Source organism: Equus asinus, chromosome 1 (genome assembly GCF_041296235.1).
Source record: "Equus asinus isolate D_3611 breed Donkey chromosome 1, EquAss-T2T_v2, whole genome shotgun sequence".
NCBI classification, from domain to species: Eukaryota; Metazoa; Chordata; class Mammalia; order Perissodactyla; family Equidae; genus Equus; species Equus asinus.
In genome coordinates this window covers 169,788,262-169,815,105 of record NC_091790.1, presented here as the reverse complement: position 1 = coordinate 169,815,105, position 26,844 = coordinate 169,788,262, and the positions used below count along the sequence as shown (strand labels likewise).

Sequence of the window (26,844 nt, the reverse complement as noted above, 5' to 3'; positions counted from 1 at the left end):
TTACATTCATCTTTTTTTTGGTCAAGATCACTGTGAGTTCTAGAGACACGTCATTCTTTTTTTTTTTTTTTGAGGAAGATTAGTTCTGAGCTAACTGCTGCCAATTCTCCTCTTTGTTGCTGAGGAAGACTGGCCCTGAGCTAACATCCATGCCCATCTTCCTCTACTTTATATGTGGGACGCCTACTACAGCATGGTGTGCCAAGCGGTGCCATGTCCGCACCCAGGATCCGAACCAGTGAGCCCGGGGCCGCCAAAGCAGAACGTGCGCACTTAACCACTGTGCCACTGGGCGGGCCCTGAGACACGTCATTTTTACTATATAAACATCTGACAAATCAAAGACAAATCAAATTAAGTAACACTTTGTAAACCAACCATTTTAAAGCTAATCACTGCTTGAAAGTATCCCTCAGTTACATTTTGACCTTTATACTAATTGCTTGTTTAAATATTAGATGGCCCTTAGAAAGATTTTTATTTGCAGAAATGCAATCAAATTTTAAATTATGAAGAGAAAGCCTTACCAAATAATTGATGACATAAAATCGGTCATATTCTCTGTTCTTAGGATTGATCTTCCGATGCTGTTTTTTCCTCATATGATCTTTAAGCGTATTTTTGTCTCTGAAGGTCTTCTCACAGTACAAGCATTGCAAGCTAAAATAAATACATAAACACTGATAGATTAAAGAAGTCTCTTGGATAGTAGCTGCAATAGTCTTTTATTATCTTGAAGTCTTATATTTATTCATTTTAGGTCATAGGGAATCTTCAAATGGGATGTGACATCCTTGTCAGAACTCCTCTCACTTTATTCATTTGGCTTTGTAGGATGCATGCTACAGTTTATTTTGTAGTTGGCTAAGTTGGCCAGCTTTGGCATGTAGTTAAAACTGTGCAAAGATAGTTAATATCCAAAAATTATTTTGGTGCTTTACTAATCAAATTACCTATTCTAAAAATGAAAATATAGGTATGCTCTTCAAATAATTATAATGATAACTAGCATTGGCTACCTCCACTGAGTGTAACAATTTGTCCATGGTTTGGCATGCCCTTTGAGCTGATGTTCAGGGTCTGATCCCAGCTCCAGTGCCTACTGGCTACGGGACTATGGGACTGCGTTAAGTTACTTGCCCTTTCTGTTGTCATTCATTTTCTGACCTTTACAGTGAAGATAATACCTACATTTTAGAGGATTTTTATGATTACTTATACATATATATGCATATATAGTTTATATATTGAATACTTAATACATCTACATAAAAAATATATATGTGTAATTTTTGTATATATGAATAAAGTATCTCTGTATAATTAATATATATAAATAAAATATCTAGCACAGTTCATAGCACACAGTTAAGCGCTCAATAAATGGTAGCTTTTACTACCATCTTATCATTTTCATGTACTCTCTGCTTGAATATTTCCACTGACTGGGAATTCGTTACCTAACGAGGCAGTAATTAACAGTTTTAAACAGATTACTAACAAAATGTCTTTCTTTTCCTAAACTGGACAGTTGATACTGCCAGTCATATCTACCCAACAATCATTAGAGTTCTACTTTTTGGAGTCACATAGATTAAGTCTAATCTCCCTTCTACATGAAAACTCTCAAATGAATGAAATTTGTTGTTTCAGTTCTGAATTTTTTTCAACTCTACTAAACAGCCTTTCAACTATTTCTTATGCCACAGAAATAACTATATGCTTTTACAGTAACCAATTTATAGGCGATAAGCTGATTAGGAATATTCATTATTGCACAAATTAGAATTTTGTGCTACCAAATTCTAGCACATTTGGTATTATTTTACAAATGAAGAGTCATTCAATAAAAGAGTGAAGGGACTTGTTTTAACACAGTGTTGATACCAGAATTTGAATTTAGAACTTTTTATAATTGATTCATATCACTTGATACTTTTTAAAAAACTTTTTATTAAGATTATAATAGTTTAAAACCTTGTGAAATTTCAGTTGTACATTATTGTTGGTCATGTTGTAGGTGCACCACTTCACCCTTTGTGCCCTCCCCCCACCCCCCCTCTCCCCTGGTAACCACCAATCAGTTCTCTTTGTCTATATGTTTAACTTCCACGTATGAGTGGAGTCATACAGAGTTCGTCTTTCTCCATCTGGCTTATTTCACTTAACATAATACGCTCAAGGTCCATCCATGTTGTTGTGAATGGGATGATTTTATCCTTTTTTATGGCTGAGTAGTATTCCATTGTATATATATATACCATATCTGCTTTATCCAACCATCAGTTGACAGGCACTTAGGTTGCTTCTGATACTTCTTTTTTAAGGTTACTGCTCCAAATGTTGTGGGCTGAGATACCACACTCTTTAGTATTATATTTAAATGAAGAAAACTAGGTTTGAGACAAAAAATCTTGTGCCCTTTCCTAGAAAGAAAATTGGATGGATTTTTGAAAGCCATTTTGGTGACCCAGAGAATTTCTTTCCTTATTTCTCTAAGTTAAGCTCTAGATACCAAAGGTTGCCAGAATATGACCTTGGGAAAAGTAGAGTATTACGATATATAAATGTGGTTAAATACAAAAAGGCAGAAGAATGTATACAGTATGTTATGTCCTGCATAAAGCTGAACAACATACAACAATTTGACAATATATTTACTTTACTAAATATGTAGAAAAATTATAGTGAAAAGGAAAGGAATTACAAATCCAAAATTAAGAACAGTGGTTTTCTGGGGAGATACTAATGAGGAAAGGCAGAAAGGGAGATTCAAAGGAATTAATAATGTTCTATGTCTTAGGCTAGACATTGAATATATTTTTTGTATCCTATGTAACATACATTACACGGTTATGTACATTGTTTTGTATATATGACACTTTTATTTAAAAAACACCAAAAGGCAATATGATCTAGACAAAATGAGGATTATCATACAAAATGTGAACTCCTCTAACAAGAGAAATGAGAAAATTCCATTTCTTTAATTACTTCTAATTATTAATTTTTAAAAATTCACAAGAGTCCAAGATTAAAATAGCTTCAGGTCGTGTTCCTTAAAAAAGAACTTACTTGTCAAGCTTTTTCTGCAATGTACATAGAAATTCGTTGCAATTAACAATGTTGTCTGGCAATCCAATGTTGAAAGCATGTTCTCTGGCCATGTGGTTCAAAAGAACAGATCTAGGAAGAAATTCAAGCAATGTGTATTATTTATAAATCATCTAGGAACAAGTCAAGTCAGGAATAGCATTTGTATAATGATAACAACACTAAATAGAAATATAAGCAAGTGTTAAACATGGAAACACACATTTGGGCTACAAGAGTGATATGTTACAAAGTATCTAAGTACATATATAGTTACACCAGTTCTTTAAAGAGAGTCCAAGTTTGTTCCACTATCTGCCAGTGGAAAGGGTTACTCTGCACAGGTGAATTGGGTTTCTGTCCTTTAAACTATTAAATAAACTGTGCTTTGCCTACTTCTCTAATTCATCATGAGGAAGAGGAAGCAATGACTGCCCAAGAGAAATATGACCTGCTATGACCTGGGATTATAGACATTTAGTCAGCTTATCATTGGACAGACCTGGAACCCACAGTTCACACATCTATTTACATGTAAGGGTTATGATAACCTGGATACAGAATGACCAGCCTATTGATTAGTGTATGCCAAAAAGGAAAATTTTAATTTATGTAACTTTTACATAGCAAAAAAGACTATATGTAAAATACATTCTATTGGGCCTTTATCACAAGTTTAGTTCATAAAATAAAGGTGATAGTTTTTTGGAACTCATTAGTACACATACCATTGACAGTATAGTGACATGTTATACGGTTTATCTAGCTTATTTAGACATGTAGCTGGCCTCAAAAGAATTGTTTTTAGTGTTGTTTCCCCTCTAGAAAGGGAAATAAAGCAACTACTTCTAAGAAAATGTTTGCTGATCTTTTTTTTTTTACTATGTTGGAGACACATTTATCAATCTCATAGTTGATATGCCTATTTGTCATTGATAACTTTGAATAAAACTAATATTTGGTGGAGTACTTCCAAGTGACTTTTGGGTCCACAGACACAGCTGGATTTTCCCAGGGGTTCTAGGCCTGAGGCCCAGTCTGTGGAAGGGTCAAGGTGGAAGCAGAGCTGGGAGTCTCTTGCAGGGGGTGGGGTGGGGTGGGTGAGTGGCAGGAGGTGTAAGGCAGAGGGTTGGAAACTTCCCCCACCCCCAAGGCTGTGATGAGGCAGGGTACAGTGACTCTGGATCCAAGGAGGTACTCCTTCAAGTAGCCTAGCCATAGTTATATCTGCCCAGAACTTCCAGGCCAAAGATCCAGACCCTAGATTGTACCAGGATGGGGGTCACAGATAACAGCTGGCTCAAGGGGTATGCATGAGTTGGGAGGTTTCTCTAATTTCCAGTCTATGTAGCATCCGGATCTCTTGTCTTCAAGGGTCACAATGAATGTACTCATGCGAGACCAGTTCTGCTCTTGATCGCTCTGGGGCCTAAAGGCCTGGTTTCTAGGGTCCGTAAGTTAGGAGATGGGAGCTAAGTTAGTGTATTTTTCCTTCTCAAATACTTTTCCCTCTTTACACTGTAGGAATAAAGATTTCCCTACAAAGTTTAACACTACAGTTGCCTGAGGCAATACCAGTTAGGGTAAACAATAGGCTGGCCAAAAATCTAGGGAATGAGATATCCATGGGGGACTTTGAAAAGTTCCAACATACTCCCAGGGATCTAGAAGACCATGCACACATGCAGGGCTGTGCATGTGCAGAAAATACTTGAGAAGACCCTAGCCTCTCACCTCTGGCTGACTGTGAGACTCTACCACAAGTAGTACGACTAGGGCAGAGCTGTAAGCTGACAGTGCTGAAGGTGTCCCTCAAGCCTCATACCGAGCCCCTTGAAAAGGGCAGAAAATATACTGGTTGAAGGCATTTAATGAAATCTCTGTCTTATCATTAGCTGAACACTAAACTTAACTAAGCAGATAGTTCAGTGGCCACACACACCCAAGAACCCACTTTAGAGAATTAGTCCAAGGAAGTCACTAAATATACAAACAGCAAGAACAAACAAAAACCCCCAGTTGGAGGGAAAGAAGGAATCTGATTCTTAGAGTTACCACAGTATATTATTTAAAATGTTGAGTTTTCAACAAAAAATTATAAGACATACAGAGAAACAAGAAACTATGGCCCATTCATATGAAAAGGAAGGAGTCAATAGAAATTGTGCTTGAGGAAGCCCAAATGTTGGACTTACCAAAGACTTTACATCACCTAACATGAATATGTTCTATGAACTAAAGGAAACCATGCCTAAAGAATCAAAGAAAAATATGAGAATTTTATCACACGAAAAAGGGAATACTAATAAAAGATAGAAAATTTTAAAAACCTAACAAATCCTGGAGTTGAAAAGTATAATAACTGAAATGAAAAATTCACTAGAAGGACTCAAAAGAAAATTTGAGCTGGCAGAAGAAAGAACCAATGACCTTGAAGATTGGTCAATTGAGATTTTCCAGTCTGAGGAATAGAAGAAAAAAGAATGAGGAAAAATTGAGCATTAGAGACCATCACGTCTAACAACATATGTATAATAGGATTCCCAAAAGGCAAGGAGCGAGAGAAAAGGGCAGAAAGAACATTTGAGGAAATAATGGCTGAAAACTTCCCAAATTTGATGAAACACATTAACCCAAACATCTAAGAAGCCCAACAAATTTCAGGCAGAATAAACCAGAGAGACTCATACCAAGACAAAAACTGCTGAAACCCAGACAAAGAGAGAATCTTGAAAGTAGCATGAGAAAAGTGATTCATCATGCACACAGGGTCCTTAATAATACTAACACAGACTTCTCATCAAAAATCATGGAAACTAGAAGGCTGTGGGATGACATATTCAAAGTGCTTAAGGAAGAAGACTGTCAACCAAGAATCCTATATCCAAAAAAATGATTTCTCAAAAACTGAAGGTGAAATCAAGACATTCCCAGATAAACAAAAACTGAGAAAATTCAGTGATAGCAGATCTACCCAACAAGAAACTAAAGGAAGTCCTTTGTCCTAAAATGAAAGGATGCTAGACAGTGACTCAAATCTACATAAAGAAATAAAGAACACTAATAAAGGTAATTACATAGTCAAATATAAAAGGCAGTATGAATGAATTTTTGTTTATAACTCTTTTCTTCCCATATCTGATGTAAAAGACAACTGCATAAAGCCAAAATTATAAAACATGCTAATAAGCTTACAACGCATACAGATGTAATTTGTATAACAATAGCACAAAGGGGTGGGAAAGATTTTTGGAGCAAAGTTTTTGTACATTATTGGAATTACACTGGTATTAACCTGAACTTGATTGTTTTAAATTAACATGTTAGTTGTAATCTCCAGTGAATTGTAGTGAATGGTGAACGGGCCACTAAGAAAACAACTCAAAAAATGTAGTAAAAGAAACAAAGAAATTAAAATGGTACACCAGAAGATATCTATTTAATACAAAGAGGGCAGTAATGGAGAAGGAGAGGAATAAGAAGACCTAAAACATAACGAAAACAAATAGCAAAACAGTATAAGTAAATCCCATCTTCTCAGTAAATACATTAAACATCAACGGATTAAACATTCTAATCAAAGGCAGACATTAGGAGACTGGATAAAAAAACATGATCCAACTATATGTGTCTACAAGAAACCCATTTCAGATTCAAAGATACAAACAGGTTAAAAGAAATAGCTTTATACATTGCAGAGTCAAGAGGATATAGAAGAAAGAGTAGATGTAGGATAACAAAAAAGTATTCACCCCTCTATCCCATCCTTTATCTACTTCCTTCATCTTTCTATTCTTTTTATGTCTCTAGGCTGGGAGGACACAAACATAAGCCCAAAACACTGCTAACATAGTGCCTAGCTGGAATCAGATAGTATCTTTAATCTTTTATTATAAACTGACCTTTTCATAAACAAGAACTGCAGAAGGAAAGGGGACATTTTACAAAAACTAGATGCTGCTTATCTTTGTCACTGATTAATTTCTTAAAAACTTCATTTATTGAGGGCCGGCACAGTGGCGCAGCGGTTAAGTTCGCACTTTCCACTTTGGCAGCCCAGGGCTCCCGGTTCAGATCCCAGGTGCGGACCTACGCACCGCTTGTCAAGCCATTCTGTGCCAGGTGTCCCACATATAAAATAGAGGAAGATGGGCATGGAAGTTAGCTCGGGGCCAGTATTCCTCAGCAAAAAAGAGGATTGGTGGCAGATGTTAGCTCAGGGCTAATCTTCCTCAAAAAAAAAAAAAAGAAAAAGAAAAAGTTAAAAGTCCAATGTCAAAATGAAAAAAAAAAATTTCATTTATTAGAGAACAATGACATAGTCAATCAAGACTACTGAGGAGCTCACTTAATTCCCATGTGATCCCACTCAGAGAGTATAGATACAGATAGAAAAGAAGAACAGGAGGATTATGTTAGGAGCTAGAGGAGCACCAATGTTCCGTAGGTTGAAATACCAATATTACCAGAATTTAATATCATATGGACATATATTTAAATCATATCAATACTACATTTATCATGAGAACTTAAAAATATGATTTGCAGCTTCTTATATGTCAATACTAGGGATTCCTAACAATAATCACATGCTTCCTAGCTAGGTTAATAACAATCTTAACCTAAAGTCAGAGATATCCTGCTAAAAGGTTGTCAATAACAATGTTGGCTAAACTTTTGATAGTAGGTGGGTTTTCACTGATCCATAACAACTCTCACACTTGGTCTTCACTCCCATCACCATAAAGCTCTTTGAAAGCTCTGGAAGGACAGAGTTAGAAGCATAACCAGTGACCGTGGCACAGATTTTTCTCTATGCTAACTGATCTATATGAGAATCAAATCTTCATCATGGGTGTTTTAAACATTAACGCTTTAACCAAACCCTTTTCTAAATTCAAATGAGTAGCTACCCTCTCCTTTTCAATGTTTTTTAGACAACAATGTCAGTTACTGTGCTAAGCTGTTTTTTTTTTTTTACTAAAGTGGGCAGAAGATGATATTTTTCTGATTGTCCACTGTATGCTGTCACTAAAACTATTTCCAGTTTCTAGAGGTTACAATTTCATGACTTGTTTTTAAGTGAATATACATTTATAAATATCACTACTGTATAATAGGAAATTTGTCTGGTTTTTGTCCCTGGTTCCTGGAATAGAGCTCCTAAAAACCCTTGTAATTTCTCTATGATAGGATTATCTTTGTTACGCCAACAAGGTGACTCATAGTGGACCCCTAGATAGCTTCAGGTCAACAGAAAGACTAACCACAGGATTACAGGGCTGGAACTTTGAGCCAGCCTGACCTACAGAGAGGGGAGAGGGCTGGAGATTAAGTTAAATGATTTAATCAATCATGCTTACATAATGTAGCCCCATTAAAAGTTCTGGACACTAAAGTTCAGTGAATATTCCTGGTTGGTGAATACATTGATATGCTGGGAGAGTGATGTGTCCTGATTCCTTAGGGAGAGGGCACAGAAGCTCCGGTTCGGGACCCTTCCAGACCTTGCCCTGTATGTCTCTTCTTTTGGCTCTTCCTGATCTGTATTCTTTATAATAAAACTGTAATTGTAAGTATAGCACATTCCTGAATTTTGTGAGTCATTCTAGTGAACTATCGAACCTATGCAAGTTACTGGTGGGAATCTCTGAATTTGTAGCGAGTTGGTCAAAAGTGCAGGTGTCCTGGGGAACCCCTGAACTTGTGGCTGGTGTCTAAAGTGGGGGAGATCTCGTTGGGAATGAAGCCCTTAAATCTATAGAATCTGATGTTAACTCAGTGTTAGAATTGGATGACAGTACACCAGTTGGTTTTGGACCAGTTGGGGCTGGTGACAGAACTCCCAATGCCCCAGTTTTTCTTCCTTAGATCTTTACCATTTTTAATATCCAAAAGTGAAACACCAAAACCTGCTAAAGGTTTAGAGGTAACAAGCTTATACAGAAGGGTGTGTCTGTAGAAGTCTGTTGTACATGGCCTTGCCTGTCAGCCAATTTAAGAATCCCCATAACATTAAACAAATCTATTTCGGCAGTTAAAAAATTCCCCTGCTCTGCCTAGAGTAACTACAGTCCATCTTTGATGTTACGCATATTAAAAAAAAATTACTGCTGATATATGAAAGAGTCCTGAGCCAATCCATAGAACTCAATTTATATAATCACTATGGATGTTTTGATGAGTTTTCAGAGGAAGAACAGTAACACTTAAAGACATGCGTAAAGACAAACCTGTTTCCAAGGAATTCCTCACTGCAGAACATACAAATGCCATGAAAATTGTTATCGTTTCGTTCTTGCTGCTGTTGTTCCAGAATTTCTTTCTGTAAAGTAGAAACAGATATGTGATATTATGTTTAATAAATGCACAGTTAGCTAGTGAAAAATGTCATAGTCTGCATGGGAGGAAATTGGGGTAGAAGCACAAAGAAGTATATGAGTGCTGACAATATTGCAAATTTCTCCATTCCTGTCCTTGTATCAAAACTTCAAGTCTACACTGTTAAATGCCTACAGAATACTCTAGTTGGATAGCTATGTAGCTCTCATCTGTACTCGATATTTTATTTAACTTGTTAATCCCAAGTTTTTTCATTTTTAAGATGAAAATGAAAATATTATCTCACAGCATTGTTTATAGGATTAAATCAGATAATTTATGTAAAGAGTTCAAAGTGTGCATGGGTCATTAAATGTTGGATTACTGTTATCCAGCCAACATCAATTTCTACTGCTTATTACCCATCATCTCTTTGGTAACTCTGCCTGCTTTGTCTTCTGAAGGGATGTGAAAACTCTTTGAAGTCAAAAGAAAGTCTTTATGCTGTTCTTCTTCTTCTTCTGTGTTTTTTTGCTGAGGAAAACTGGTCCTGAGCTAACATCTGTGTCCATCTTACTCCAGTTTATATGTGGGATACCTACCACAGCATGGCTTGCCAAGCAGTACCATGTCTGCACCCGGGATCCAAACTGGTGAACCCCTGGCCGCCAAAGTGGAACGTGCAAACTTAACCACTGCACCACTGGGCCAGCCCCTTTATGCTGTTCTTTTTTTTTTTTTTTAAGATTTTATTTTTTTCCTTTTTCTCCCCAAAGCCCCCGGGTACATAGTTGTATATTCTTCGTTGTGGGTCCTTCTAGTTGTGGCATGTGGGACGTTGCCTCAGCGTGGCTTGATGAGCAGTGCCATGTCCGTGCCCAGGATTTGAACCAACGAAACACTGGGCCGCCTGCAGCGGAGCGAGCGAACTTAACCACTCGGCCACGGGGCCAGCCCCTATGCTGTTCTTATATTACACTGGTATACTACTCTCCAGCTTCTCTTATAACAGGGAGCTCAAAATAGGAACTTCATAAAGTTTATTGCTGATTCTACAAATATTTATAGAAAAGCATAAAAATGAGCTAGTATCTAGAAGCTTAATAAATTCCATGTGGCATTTCTGGAACTGTATCACCAAACACCAAGAAATGTTAATCCGCTGAAGAAAAAAACATTAAGAAGCCACTAAGATAAAAATCAATACAGGGGCCGGCCTGGTGGCGCAGTGGTTAAGTGTACACGTTCTGCTTTAGTGGCCCGGGGTTCGCTGGTTTGGATCCTGGGTGCAGACACGGCACTGCTTGGCAAGCCATGCTGTGGTAGGCGTCCCACATATAAAGTAGAGGAAGATGGGCACGGATATTAGCTCAGGGCCAGTCTTCCTCAGCAAAAAGAGGGGGATTGGCAGCAGACGTTAGCTCAGGGCTGATTTTCCTAAAAAAAACAGAAAAGCCCAAAAAAACCCCACTTCCTTAAAGATTTTCAATAAAGTTCAATTATCAAAAAAAAATAATCAATTCAATAAACTTCTGGTTTCAGCCACAATGGAATAATGAATGTCACACTTATCCTTCCTCTGTAAACTACTATAAAACAAACTGCTTTATATATTTTATCTATTTTCAGCCATTGGAAAACAGACATTGGTAAATATCTTGAAAAAAATAATTGATTGTCAGTTTTCTGTTGGGTAGTATTTTCCAAAGTGCCACACAGTGAAGTTAAACCCAAATGAAGTGTAGCTACCTCACTGGGTGGAGAAAAAAAAAGATTGGAGTTCAGGATACTAAAGCAAGTGGAATGTGTGGGACAAACTACTAGAGAGAAGAGAGCTGCAGAGAAGGAGCTCAAGAAACCTGCACTGGGATTCTTTTAATCTTTGTCCAAATATTGAAGTGTACATGTATAGGGCAGGACCCCGTGAGGCCTGATAGAGGAGTTTCCAAGGGCTGTGAAGCTTAATGGAGATTCCAGAAGTTACAGCATTGGAATAGTTGGACTTGCAGGATGAAAAGACCTTGCTCAACACTTCAGGCATACAGCAAATATAAAAAAACACTTTTTAGTTCATTAAATTTAGGGCTTTGTGCTGGTATCATGTGGATGGATAAAAGCAAAAGAAATAGCAAGGGTAATGCTGATGTATCAATTTTAATTATTGTTTTTTTGTGTGAGGAAGATCTGCCCCCAGCTAACAGCCATGCCCATCTTCCTCTACTTTGTATGTGGGATGCCTCCACAGCATGGCCGATGAGTGGAGTGGGTCCACACCCAGGATCTGAACCCGTGAACCCTGGGCCAAAGAAGCGCAGCGCATGGAACTTTAACTACTCGGCCACAGGGTCGGCCCCCTAATTATTGCTTTTTAAGTTTAAGCAAATCTTACATAAAAACTGAAATTGACAGTAGAAGTAAAATAGAGATATTGGAAAAGGAAAACAACTTTTATAAACATCCATGATTTGACTAAAAAAATGCAAACATGTTTCAGAGCCCTATATCGACAACTTTGTTAGCAGCAAAAACAAAAACTCTGCAGATAAAGGTCTTGAAAAAGATCGCTATTACTACTCTGCAGTAAGGCTGAGCATGTACTTTCTCTGCCTGCTCCTCTTGTCAGCCCACATGACCTGTTAGTGCTCATTAAAAATCATCATTCTGGCTCCTATTTCTTAAGCTTGTGATGATATAACCCAAATTTGGCTAAAGAAAAATCTTACTCAACTTAATATTTCCCTGGTTTTGACTCAGCACAAACATAAAAGATCTGTGAGTCTAAACCAGAGTGATACTAAGCAATTTAAGGTTTTCTTTGGCCAAATTTAAATTTTATCAGCTGACCGTGAATTGCACATCCTGAGTGTAGACACTTGAAGTTGGAATAAAAACTGGTTCTTCTTAGGAGAGCCTAATTTACACTTGGGTAAATTAGAGGCAGCACAGAATAGACAGGGGAATGAAGAAAGAAGCTGCTTTAACAGCAAGTGACTGAAATCATGCTGTTCTTGCTTGTTCTGGAGCTCCTCTCATGTGGTGATGACGTGGTACAGTGGATTCTCGGCTAGTTTATCTGCACTACCTAAAACCACAATAAGAGAAACGACAGCTCTGGAGTACCTGTGTTGTCCCTGATCTTGCAGGCTCTATACAACCTTAATTTTTACCTAAGTTCATTCTTTCAAGATCTGCCTTTTGTCCATTGCACAAACTCTTTTTAAACTCTTTCCCAGATCTTCTTTCAAGCTGAGCTGCTTAAACCGTTTGTTCTGCCACCTCTGCTGTTTATTCATTTGCTAAAAACTCATTTTAATATCATCAATGTCAGCAAGAGCTCTATAATTTGGGAAAATGGACAGAGTGACTAGGTAGTTCAGTTTTAGTTGGGTTCTCTGCTCCAATTGCTGAGCTCCAACTTGTATTCTTGCCACGTGACTCTTCCGGTTGCAATACTGTGAATACTCTGACTATTCCTTCTTGGCTATTTTCCTGTCTCCTCATTAACATATTCTATTTCTACTAACTACATCTGACCTCTCTGGAAAGACTTCCTTTATGGCCAATCCTGCTCAGTACTGGCTTTTTAGAATTTGAGAACTGAAAGGGTACCTCATGAAACTATTTATGAACTCCCTACAAAGAGATGTTAGGGTGACTTGTTTAAAGCTACATAGCTATTTGGTGCCAAAGATGGTGGTAGTTTCAGGACATCCCATTTGCTCCTTTTTTTCCCTCAGAATGTACCCACTGTAGCATAGGTAGACACATAGCATATAACAATAACCTTTCTGTGTAGTGAACAAACAAGTTCAGAATCCAGGGGATAGAGACCCGGAGAGACAGAGCATGTTTCTTACAAAATATCCACGTGAAACCTTCATTAGATGAGTCTGATGTGGATTAGCTTCTCAGTATTTGAGGCTTTACAACACACTAAAATAACAGGACAGATAATATATACAAATATAATTATGCTTTATTCCTGACAATTAGAAAAATAGGTATTCTGGATAAGTAGATTTTCTAGATTGCAGAAATTTTAATTTGGTACTTAAAGGGTTAATAGTTGTGTGCAAGTTGGTTTCCAAGACATTTCTCATTTTTCTCTCCTTTCTAAACTCAAGATGTAATTTAACTGTTCTGTATGATGCAGAGTCCTTGCTATGAACAATCACTACTACAAGGTACTGTAACATATATCTTACTTTCAGGATCACTTTGCCCCTACAAATGACTCTAAACTGTTGGGCTCTTCTGGCTTGATTAACTTCTCACTCTTTTATGGCCATCTGTGTTTATCTCCTTTTATTCACTGAAGCTTTTCATCACTGTCAATGAGTCTACTTCTGTACCCAGGAACTGGCTCCCTCATCTACATCTCCTTTCCATTTGCTATTTGTTATCCTCTCTTTAGACCTCCTGTTCTTCTCTTTAACCTAGAACAAACTTTAAGAATTCCTAAAATCCAGCTAAAGAAAAATAGATAGTCAAACTCTATGGATAAAATTCAGTCAAATACGTTTGGTACCCAAGAAAGAGTAGCTCCCGGTTATCTTCTTTGGATAGGCTTTGTGGCAGTTATTTTCATCTGATCTCTTATTTCTGGGTTTTCTGCTATTTGGATCTACTGAGGTTACTAGACACCAGACGGACAGGTTATAGATAAGACTTTCCCTATACGTACATTTTAAAAGTATGTTTACCTGATGCATGCCCAGAGGGATGGAAGTCAAAATTTGATTGTAAATGGACCTTGAAAAATTAGTCCATAAATATGTAATGACTATATCTGGAAGTGAAACAACTAGAACTTGTACTTGACAAAGGCTTAAGTAACGCTGAACAGCTCCTTGTTTTCTACTGAATAAAATCCACAATCTTTAGAATGGCATTCTCAATGCTTCGTACCTGATTCTAACCTAGGTTTTTAAAAGCCTTCTCTGACATTACTTCCTCATATAAACCCTGTTATAAGGAAAAACAAGAACATCTACTATAATTTATTTGTATATTATTATTCTCAATAGCGGTTCTCATTTCCCTATTATGATTTCTCAAGACACTCAACGGAAAGAGAAGTAATTGTTCTCTCTTTTCTCCATCCATCATTGACTACTGGAGTTCTCTATCCTGATCCTTCAGAGCTTGGTTCAAACGCTACAACTCTGTGCTGAGTGGAAAGAATAACTGACTGGGATTCAGGAGATCTGTATTCTCATCTTGTTTTTGTGACTAACTAGCTCTTAATATGGGCTTAGGCAAGTCACTTCCTAGAAATTAGTTTCTGGTGATCTCTAAATTGCTTTAGAAACATTCTACAAATCATAAACATGACTGTTCCTGACCACTTTTGTGCTAGAAGTGATATCTCCTTCTTTTGTCACAGTTTATAGCATTCCAGTGGCATCTATATTGCTTGATCTTTAAAAAAGCTGTTTCTCAACCAGGTCTACCAATAGAACATGAACTCCTTTACACCATATGCACACAACTTCTTACAGTAAATTCTTAATAAATACATGACAACTAAATTTACACCCCAGCTGCAACAACATACACACTACAAATCTGAATGCTTTCTTGAAAATCAAACTGGACTTCTCAAAGGAGAGGAGTTTATAAAACACTTGATTATCCCTTACTGACACAGGATTGGCACTTATCACATGGCTTATATTTCGTATATAATATAAAATGGAGAACTTTTCACGGCAATAGTAGGTTGATATTATTTAAACAAAGATAATAGCCTACTGTACATGTAAACTACTCTAAAAAAGGAATTATTTTTATTATTGGTTATGATTTTAAGTTATAAAGTTTTGGCTTTTTTTTAAACTCACAACTGACAATTTTTAGAAATATACAGAGCTACTCAGAGAATTTTATATTGCTGTGGGATACGGATTTGGGGAATATGTTTTTACTTTTCAGTTAATCATTTGTACTATTAATACTGTATAGATAATTTTTATAACTACTGAAGGAGTTCAGAAGGAGTCTCTCCAAAATGTGCCTCTTTGGCATGTAAATTATTTGAGCTGAAGACAATCAAATTTCGAAGGACTCAGGAAGAGCTTTTTACCTCCCCCTTCACTGCCTAAAAGAACTTAGTTGGAGGGCCTGGTCCAGGAAGCCAGCTATCACCAGAGATAATTAGAAAGAGTACGGGCTAGGTGTGGTAACCCAGGAGGAGCTCAGCAGGGACTATTTGTTCAAATTCTTCTCTGTGTCCCAGTGTCTCTGCATGGCAGAACAAATATTTGCATTTTCCTGTGGATTGTCTTCCTTCCCTTTGAAGTGCCAAATCCCTATCCTCTTTTCCTTAGCTCAGGATGTCATATAAGCCTCAACTGCCTGACTGTCTTGGACCCTCTCATATCTATTTGAGGCTCCTGTATGTACATAATTAAATTTGATTTTCTCCTGTTAATGTCTTATAACAATTTAATTAACAGATCAGCCAAAAGAACCTAGAAGGGTAAAGGAAAAAGTTTTCCTCCCCTACATATATATCTTAAAAGCATAACTACATGTTTGTTACTAAGAGGACTTTTTGAGGAAAACAGGAGATACAAGTCAAGATAAGAAAATAAACTAGAACATAATTATTTTTTCCTTATTCTTTAAAACTATTAAGAAATGAAATAACGGCAACATGCTTTCTGTCCTATCCACTCGAATAAAGTCTACTCTATTAAGCGCCTGTGCCTCATAAAACAAATAGGAAATTATCCTTATTTCTTAAAATAGGAACACCAAATACATTATATATTTTGATTGATTACAATTTTAATCAAATTTTACTTATACATAAAATAAACCATATAAAGATGAAAAAGAAATTATTTTAATTCTTCAACTATTATATCTGTAATAATTTTCTTCCTATTGTAATCAATTCAGTAAATTAAGAAGAAAGTTCTCATTTATTTGTTGAAATTGGTTTTGCTGACATAGTTATGCCATAACGTGCCAAATGAATTAGTAAACCTGGAAGCTATTAAAGTTAGGTAACTCTGTCACTGTCTCTTTTATTTTCTCACCAATATTTTTATCATGAAAACTTCACAAACAGAAAATTTGAAAGACTAGTACAATGAACATTCCTATACCCAATATCTCCATTCAATAATTGTTACTATTTGCCATAGTTTCTCTCTCTCTCTCTCTCTCTCTCTCTCTCTCGCTCTCTACACACACACATATACACACAATACACACACATATATTTACACACTATACACCTTTTGTTTGTTGAACCATTTGAAAATAAGTTTCAGACATCATGACACTTCATTCCTAAATACTTCAGCATCCTCTCCTAAGAATAAGGACATTCCCCTACATACAAACCACAATACCATTATCATTATACCTTAGAAAATCAACAGTAATTCCAAAATAGCACATAACGTCCAGGCAATATTTAAATTTCTTCAATTGTCCCAGGAATGTCTTTCAATGTTCTTCTCTTTTCCACCTCCCACCAAGGCCATCCTAAGTTTATACATTTCATTTGTTTGTTGGGAGGACTGCCTCCAAATCCGAGTTTTTAAGAAATAATTTTTTCATCCAATTTCCTCATGCTCTAAATCTTGAACCACAAAATAACTCAACAGCCTAGGATTTAGGGTTTGATGTATGGAAAAGGGAAAATTTTCCAAACTAAATAATGGTCTTCTAAAGTATTTGGATGACTGGTAGGAAAACCTTGTTCATGTTACTATTTTATGTAATCAACTCAAAATGTACTCCACCAGAGAATAAGTTTGCTGAGGGCAGAACTGCTTTATTCATCTCTGTAGTCCCCAGTGTGCTTCACGGACACGAGTACGAAATTTGAACGGAGGTGCTCTCCTTCCTCTGATCTCTACTTCCTCAAATCCCTTGAATGGTTAGGAGGAGTCTAGGTAGAAGAGAGTCACATTGTTACTATGTCCTAACACCCTTATTCCCATTGCCGTTAACTTGTATGATGTGAGAAAACAAAACTGAGCCTTAACAATTTTGTGCTTCCTTCTTCTGCAGCACATATGCTGACAGCTGCTGATCAGGCATTAGTGAGGAAGAAACCGAGTGGAAGCCACTTGGCAATCAAGAAAAATATTTTTTCTTTTCTTTTTCTTTCTTTCTCTCCTTCCTTCTCTCCCTCCTTCCTTTGTAAAGCTTGGTATCTGATAGCATTAGTTGTAGCATGTTTGAAGTCACTCATGAACCAAAAAATATAATATCAGGAGATAATCCATGGAAGGCATCACAAAGATGTGCAAATCAAAGCCCACCAGCTTTTACGTTTTATTTTTCTAAAAAAAAATCTCATGCTGGGTAGGTATACTAGATTTTATTCATAGATTTACAGAATAGAGGGATGAAGAGAATGTCACAGATGTTATATGTTTGAACTTTTCAAAGCAGCTGATGAAATCAGATAAAATTTTCATTACAAAATAGGCTTGGATAAAAACCATAGTTGTATGAATATAAGATCAGCTTATGTATTAGGCAAAAAGTCATAATAACAAGCTGTATGTTTGTGTAATTGGTTTAAAATGTCAAGTATGGTAGCCAAGGGGTCAGTGCATAGTCTTTCATCTTTATTCATAAACTGAAAACAGAAGAAACATTAATGAAACAGCAGATATAGCAGATGGCACTCAACATAGTCATAGGGGACTGATATATAGGTAGAAAACGAAAATGTGAGTTAGGCTGACAATTATAAAAATCAGCCAATTTAGGAAAAAGTAATTTAGAAAATGTCAATTTAGGTATGTATGTGTATACAAAAAGCAAAAACTGATGCTTAGAATGACAAATCCAATGGAAATAGTTGCATTAACATAAGGAAGTAGAACTAAGGCAGATGTTCTTAATTATAGATACCAAAAACATTTTATAGATACTGACATATTAGATTCACAATAGTTTCCTGGCTGAATGGCTCTATGAGTGGTTATGAGAGAAAACAGCACACACCTAAGGTTCCCACCCTAGCCCCAAGGAAACAACATGGCAGAACCTGATAGGAATTTTCAGTCTAGGATCCCAGTTGAGCTCCTTCAATAGAACACAACAAATCTCCCTACTACAGTTAGAGCAGTGGCCCAAATGCTCCACAGGAAGGCAGCAGAATCTCCTATCCTCCTGCTTTCTATTTCTAGAACCCTAGATTATCTCTAAGGTATTTGGGATTATTTCATTTATACCTCCATCTTGTTCTAATAAGTGTTTCAAGCTGCTATAAAACAATGTAGCATAAAAATGATAGTAAAAAAAAGAAAAAAATAGAGTAGGATGGGCACATGAATTGAAGATAATAAATAAAAAGAAATATACATGTACATGTAGCATACACAAACATACATACACACACATATTCAAATTTAAAGGTGGGCCCCAAATTTGGCTATCGTCTTTCTTAGAAAAGGGAAACAGATCAGACACAGTTTTAGGTAACAGAGAATTTGATTGGCTTTGTCCCCGTTACTGGGAGGAAACCTCTAAAGGAAACCTCTTTGTAATTTTTTGAGTGACTGGAGTGTCTTTGTTATTCACTATGGGCCCCTTGACCCCACCTGATAGTTTATGCTAACTCGGGATGGGGCTGCCATGCCCTAAAGACCATCCATGCTATCTATTAGTTGGTTACGGCTTTGAGGTGCATGATACCAGCCTGATCTCAGGCAGGGGAGGGGAACTGGAGATTGAGTTCAGCCATGTGGCCAATGACTCAAACACTCATGCTTGATGAAGTTTCAGTAAAAACTTTGGACACCAAAGCTTGGGTAAGCTTTCCCGGTGGGCAATACTCTGTGTATTATCATATACTGATGTGCCAGGAGGGCAACATGTCCCTGGGGATGATGGAAACTTTGTGTTTAGGACTCTTCCAACCTCACCCTATGTATCTCTATGCTTGGCTGGTTCTAATTTGTACCTATTTCTATAATAAAGCTGTAATCACAAGTATAGTGCTTTCCTGCATTCTGTGAGTTGTCATAACAAGTCAATGAACCTCAGGTGGTACTTAGAATCCAAGAATTTGTAGCCAGCTGCTTAGAAATGAAGGCGGCCTGGGGATCCCCCAACTTGCAACTCGTGCTTGAAGTGAGCACAGTTTTGTGAAGTTTGGCCTAACTGAGGAGCTAAAAGTCATTGAAAATAAGTATACTATGTGATATAATGGACAATATACTTAGAATAAATAGACCAAACAAGATGGACTGTTTTTCATATTGATCCTCAAAACAAGCTGACTCTCATGACAAATCACATTCCAAAACTCAGTGAAGGCAATGCAGAGAGGTAGGGTAAGGGTTGTCGTGACACACTACAGATACCTGCTTCCTCCTGATTGGAGGCTGAAAGTTTAATACTATCTAGAAAAATTATGAACTTCCTCAAACAATTTTCCCTGAACATGGTTTTTACAAATACTTATTGATGATAATCTTGACTTTGTCCTTCCTGTCAAGTACCTGGCATGTTGCTTTTATAATGTTGTGGGTGTTGTGTTTCTAATGTTGTGGATGTAGAGCCACAGGCCTTAGAAGGTCATTGGCAGCCACTGGGGTTGACACTCTCTTATAAAAACTGCCTAGTCCTAAACATGAACTGCAGCTTGCATGGAAAGACATTTAATTCTCTGTCAAAAGTGACTTGAGAATAGCCACACACTAGACAAAAGAGTCGTCTAAAAAAATAATTTTTAATCCCTATCCTGCTCTCCCAACACCAACTACTGGCCTCCAAAGTTGAACTTCATTTATCATGGTCACAACTTTTAACATGGATGAAATTTTAAGTAAGGTGTCGCCAGAAGCCTAGCCCTGATTGGGTGGGTGGGTGGTTGTCAGAATCTTATGCAAAGAACACCTGGCAATGAATGACATAATTTGCTGGCATATAGTCCAAAGACAAGCTCCTCTCAAAATGTATACCAAGGTAACTAAATGTAGCAATTTATTGTTACAATTATCACTGATAACTCAGTAAAAAGGGCAAGATTAGACACCAAGCAATACTTATGATTGCTAGTTATTAGGGTCAACTGTCTCTTGTCAAGCTATACCTCATTTAGTAGACAAATACATGCGTGTGTGTCTTTTTGAACGCTATGAAAGGAGGAAAAGCATCTACTTTAACCAAAAGTGGCACTTAATTACTAAGATATTAATTAAAATAAAGAGGAGGGAGGAGTTGTTTCACTCAGCTTAGGATGCAGAAAGCCACAAGAGAATATCCTTATAATGAGAAAAAGCTGGATAATCAAAAAAAAAAAAAAGAAGAATCATGCCTTATTTTGAATCCAAAAAGCTTAAGTCATAAGGCAACCAAACTGAATTCCAAAATGTGATAAGGCTCTCTGAGGAGAGGCAGGGACTCATAAACTATTTCACCCTTGGCAGAGCATGGGAGGAAAAGACAAATAGGAAGAAAATAGCTGGAATTTTAAAGAATTCTTACAGGCTAAGTCCCTGGGAGCCCTAGACACAAAGGGGTACAGCTCTTTTCCATGGGTTTTCTCCAAGTTCTCAAGAGAAAGACTGGGAGTAGGGCAAAGAAATATAAAGAGCCCTACTTGCTTCCTTCCTGGGACCATTCTTTAGCATACAAAGCAAAAGCTATAAGCTACTGGGTAAAGGGCTCAAATCCTGCACTAACACAAAACGGAGGTCTGGTACTGCTGGGGAAGGGGTAGGAATGCTGAGAAATAAAACAACATTATTCCGGAGTTCTTTCTGAGCGTACAATAGTGTTCTGTGGTATAAGTGCTGGATGTAAAGACAGGCCTGGAAGACTCTAACTTGCAGTCTGTCGAGCAAATTCTGCAATGCATTTTTCTTAGAACATTCAAGAAAGTTACAGGCATGTATTTTAGTGTTAAAGAATCTAAGCATTAAAAAATAAATATTTAAGATATTTAAAATTTATGGAAATGAAGATTTGTCTTTTTAAAAGATGGCGTAGGTTTGGCCACAACCTGATGGAATGACAGCAGGGAAAGAAGGCAGACCAATGAGACCTGTAGCACCATCGCTTGGTCATTCTGTTCCCCTAATATGTCCAGGGACCAATAAAGGTCCAGAGTGTATTTACTTTTTGCTTACATGCTAGGATTATAAAAGATCCTCTTGGGATAAAAGATCCATTTAGTGGTTAAGTTCACACACCCTGCTTCAGTAGTCCGGGGTTTGTGGGTTCAGATCCCAGGCCTGGACCCACATGCCACTCATCAAGCCATGCTGTGGTGGTGTCCCACATACAAAATAGAGGAAGATTGGTGCAGATGTTAGCTCAGGGCCAATCTTCCTCACACACACACACACACACACACACACACACACAATCCTCTCAAGAAAAGAGATAAAAAGCATGAGCATTCAGGGATCTTAGAGGAGGAAAGACCTTAAAGAAGACTCAATCCTAGAACTGAGGATTTTCTTAAGTTTTCAGCCATGAATAAAAGTTCAGGGTGAAAAATAAAACAGTGGCCAGTCAGCAAAATGGAGGCTTAAAAGTAATAAAAATCAAAATTTTGGGGGCTGGACCCGTGGCCGAGTGGTTAAGTTTGCATACTCTGCTTTGGCCACCCAGGGTTTCAACGGTTTGGATCCTGGGCACGGACATGGCACCGCTCATCAGGCCATGCTGAGGCCACGTTCCAAATGCCACAACTAGAAGGACCCACAACTAAAAATACACAACTATGTACCAGGGGGCTTTGGGGAGAAAAAGGAAAAATAAAATCTTGAAAAAAAAAATCAAAATTTTCCTTAGTCACATGCAGAAAAAGGTCTGCGCTGTTGATAAAAACGTGCTAATGTGCAAAGTACTAGCTTTCTTTTGAAGTGATTTGTTTACAATACCAGAACCCAGACTGCACACCAAATGGCAAAACCCCTAATACATATGGAACGCTGAGCCTTTTCTCTTAGTGTGAACATCCACAGCTTATAAGTACAGCACTGGAGATTCTGGACTGGCATTCCTTTGAGGAACTGACATGAAGGCAGGGAGAATGGTACATCAGCTATCGCTGGTGGTAAAAAACAAGGCAACCAAAGAAGTTTGTTTGCGGTCCACTTCCTGTTCTCCATCCCCTGCCAACCAAAGGAGTAACCGAACTGAAAATAACATACAGAAGGTTTTATCTTCGTTGTCTTTTGGTGAAAATAAGAGACCTGGACACTCCAATGGGCTAAAACAAATGCCATTTATTCACCAAAAATTTCCCCAAGGTTAACAGAAGGTTTGGTTTTACACTGGGCTCTGTTGCAACCTATGACTTCTTTTTGGTCAACATCTCGAATTCAGAATAGGTTTAAATCTTTCCTACCCACTGAGAGAAGACTTTTCAGGAAATTAACCAGTCAACATAAGTTTTGAGTGTCTACATTGTGGATGATAACTAAAGTTAATCCTCCACAGAAGGCATTTCACCCTAACTCAATTCAGTCAAACATTTGAATTACTCTAAATGTCTTTATCTTCCAAAAGCATTTCCAAGGCATTCATTTGCCAACAGCACTATCCTAGAGGTTCACCTCAGATATCACCTTGTCCCCAAACTTTTTCCTTCCCCTTCAGAAAAGCCATGCGATTTGGGGAAGAGCATTCCAAGGAGAGCAAATAGCAAGTGTGACTAGCAAGTGATGCTACAAAGAGCTTGGTGAGTCTGAGGGACAGAGACATGGCCAATGTGGCTGGACACAGCGAGCAAAGAAGAGAGGGGTGAGACAGCCAGGCACCAGACCCTATGAGATCTTGGTAAGGAGTCTGGATTTTTATTTTAAATAAATTTGAAAGTATTGAAGAACTTTAATTACTAGCGTTATATGAATTGAATGAGTGAACATTATACAAATTATTGAAAAGAGTCTTCAAATTGTTTCAGACTCAGGGAGGATAAAAAATAACATCATCTCCTCTTGTTGTTTCTGCCATTTCTTATATCTTCTGACAGTAAGTGTGGTATTTTCATTTTAATCTCACTCAGAGTTATGGTAAAAGCTTATTTTTTTTTCTATCACATCCTTTATACTATCTGATGCAATACTCAATATGAGGAAATTAAGATATAAAAAGTTCAGTAAATTTCCACTAATTTAAGGATTAGGGGACAAGTCTGATTAACAAAGTAAAATGGAAACATGAATACAGTATCTGTACAGATACTGCTGTACCGTTTCAATCTCTTTCATAACAGAATCTGCCTGCAACTTACTTAAATATTTTAGAAGCCCTCTGATCCAGAAGTCAAGTAAAAAGCTACTTTTTGCCCAAAGAATTCCCTTTTAAGTGTCAAAAAATGTTAGGTAGCCCTGAGAAAGACTAACCTGCTTTTCAGAATCTGATGACTTGCACGTTTGAATTTATGTTAGCAATATACTCATATAATATATTTGATATACTTAAACAAAAACACACCTCTCCATGCAGACGCAGGAACGGCTGTATTAAAACAAGGATTATCAATGACACAATACAATTTCTTAAAGTAAATCAATAAAAGCCACTGTTCTCAGTATTTTATGAGATGATGGAAAGTTAATTTTGTGACAATATCAAGGATCTTAACAAATGAGAAAAACAGTAAAACATAAAAACCCAGAGAGAAATTTCTTAACTGAATGATGATATACTCCCCCAAATCCATGAGATTTGATCTGACTAATATTTCACCTTCTTGAAAGACTCAGTACCTCCCACCCTTTCTGAAACTACAAGGATAAAGGCAACAACCATCTGCCTGCTACAGAGGATAGGAAGACAGTAGTTTTCTTCTACTTTGAGTCTCACTGAGGTGGCTTTTAAAGAGTATGGAAGAGAAAAAATAGAATATCTTAAAGAATTAACTAGTAGAGAAACAAATTAAATAAATTTAACCATTTACATGGAATAGATCATCATAATGAAAAAAAGAAAAGTAGAAGCATAGGACAAAAAAACCACAAGAGTAAACCTAATTTAAGGATTAGGGGACAAGTCTGATTAACAAAGTAAAATGGAAACATGAACTAGAAAAGCCTAATTTTATTTGTATTAAAGATATAAGGGAATCTAGCCTAGGCAAGCAAAGGAGGACTTTTAAAAACTGAAAGATGGCTATGGGAGATTGCCCTTTTTACACTAAAGCATCCACCTTTTAGACTGAAGAAGAGAGAGCTAACAGCATGGGATGGATCAGTATGGATAGTATTACCTGCATGAGGAAGTATTTTCCTGGATAAACTCAAGGTCAGGTATAGCTCTATGTTTCTCTAAAGATAGAGGAAACTCTGAAAACACATTATCTTTAAGTTTAAAAGGAAAATATAAGAAGGTTAGGCCAAAAGGAATAAGAAATTCCTATCTACCACTGACCTAAGATAATAAGAAATTAGATTTTCCTAAAAAGATTCCTAGCAATGGAAGCAAAACACTACTATTTATTTACATATGTATTTATGTCCTGTTCATCCATTTTTATTAATTCTGACAAATGTCAACTTAGAAAATGTCACACTTGCTTATAGAAGAAAGACCAAATTTGATAAAGGATTTTGGTACAATTGGAAAGAGAATGGTGTTTGGAGTTGGAAAATAAGAGTTTGAATTGCTTCCTTTCCTATTTAATATGTATATAACTGTGGCCTTGAGAATATATTTCCTAACATCTTCAACCTTGTTTTTCCATCTAAACAGAAACAATGATATTGCTTTAGTGATCGCAGAGAGCCAATGTATATAAAAAATGCCATGTAAATTTTAAGCTCATCTTGAAGAGTTCAAAGTGGTACACTTTAGGATTCAATTCAGTAGTAGTGTTTCAGACTGGGTTTACATTTGTTTTCTAAATGAAAACAATTAATTTTAAGGTTAAAATCATTCAATGGTTATTCTAATTAACTTGATCTTTGTTGCACTGTTAATAAAAATATTACATTCTATGGGAAATATCATCTTATATTTGGGAATGTTACTCTAGACGCAATTAGAGAATTTGTGCTACAAAGCTAGGAATTATGCAAGAATGTAAACTGACTTTTTACTTTGAAGTCACTGATATAAAATAATTTGATCCTTTACTAAGACTCTCTAAAAATCTATAAAGAAAAGTAGCATGAGGAAGAAAAATATTCTTAGCGGGAGATATGTGACTTCAATTTGTTGTTCTTTTATTGTGGGGGGAAGTGGGATATATGAAGTAGTATTAAAAACATAAAAACACTGTTTCTCTCCAGAGAATCAAATTGCTATATAGGTTAACATTTTTATAAAATATTTATAGTTGTCATGATTGACCTAGTAAGCTGACATTTATAATAGTGATTTAAAAAAATGCTTCCACACAGTTAAATGGATGTTTCCCCTTGTCCTGATTTAATTAAAAGTTTCTTCTTGCTACTGAGAGTTTATGAATGCCACATATCTTGTTCTGTAGGCAACTGGAAAAACTAGTATTTTTTCATGCTTAAGTGAAAAGTGTAACCCAGAGATTGAAGGTGTCTGCCTTGGCTATTTTATATCTCTTTGTCAAATCAGGGAGATCTGACTACACTGCTTCATAGAAATACCAAGCCAATACTTCAGCATTAAATGCTTTATGAACACGGCTCAGAGAAGATACAAAAGTGAACATGACAGCCCCAACCCTTAAGAGGCATCTAATCCAGTAAAGAAGACAGATTTTTAAACAATTAACTATAATTGAAAAGCCAAATAAAATAGTGTATTAATAGAGCTTAGAAGAGGTTCTTAATTCTGACAGGTGGCATCAGGAAGCTTTTGTGGAAAATGTGGCATTGGAAAATGTCTTGAGGGGTATGTTATTTACAGAGGTGGACAGGGGGGTTGGCATTCCTGGCTGATTAAGCAGAGTCCTGAAAGTACCTAACATACTGGAGTAAATGTAAGACAAGCAGTGTTTTCTCTAGAGTGCAATCTCTACAAGGGTAGGGGCTGGCCCATTTCATCCACTGCTATGTGATCAGCATTTAGAACAATGTCTGGTGCAAGACAAATATTTATTGAATAAATGAATGAATTGGACACTGGGTAATTGAAAGGAAGAATGGGGAAGGGCACTGGAAATGCACTTTGAGCCTAGACAAGCTTAAGAACATGTAGATAAATAAAGACCACTGCAGGTTTTAGAAAAAGAGAATAAGATGATATACTATACAGCAGTTCCCTCCTTATCTGTGGTTTTACTTTCCATGGTTATAGTTACTCATGGTCATCCACGATCTGAAAATATTACATGGAAAATCCCAAGAATAAACAATTCCTTCTGAGTAGCGTGATGAAATCTCATGCTGTACAGCTCCATCCGGCTTAGGATGTGAATCATCCCTATGACCAGCATTTCTATGCTGTATATACTACTTGCCTGTTAGTCACTTAGTACCTGTCTTGGTTATTGGATCGACTGTCGCAGTATCG

At 36.9% G+C, this 26,844-nt stretch overlaps 1 protein-coding gene across 2 annotated transcripts in view; it reads right to left on the bottom strand.

Annotated features, from left to right (window-relative positions):
- Positions 1-26,844, bottom strand: part of ZNF277 (zinc finger protein 277) — a 110,854-nt gene that overhangs the window by 13,630 nt on the left and 70,380 nt on the right. For both annotated transcript variants that reach the window (XM_014849981.3, XM_014849982.3), the window contains exons 5-7: positions 9,327-9,418; positions 3,076-3,186; positions 528-660 (exon numbers count right to left, since the gene is read on the bottom strand). In XM_014849981.3, coding sequence (XP_014705467.1) covers positions 528-660; positions 3,076-3,186; positions 9,327-9,418 — 336 coding nt within the window. The remainder of the gene's footprint in view (positions 1-527; positions 661-3,075; positions 3,187-9,326; positions 9,419-26,844) is intronic.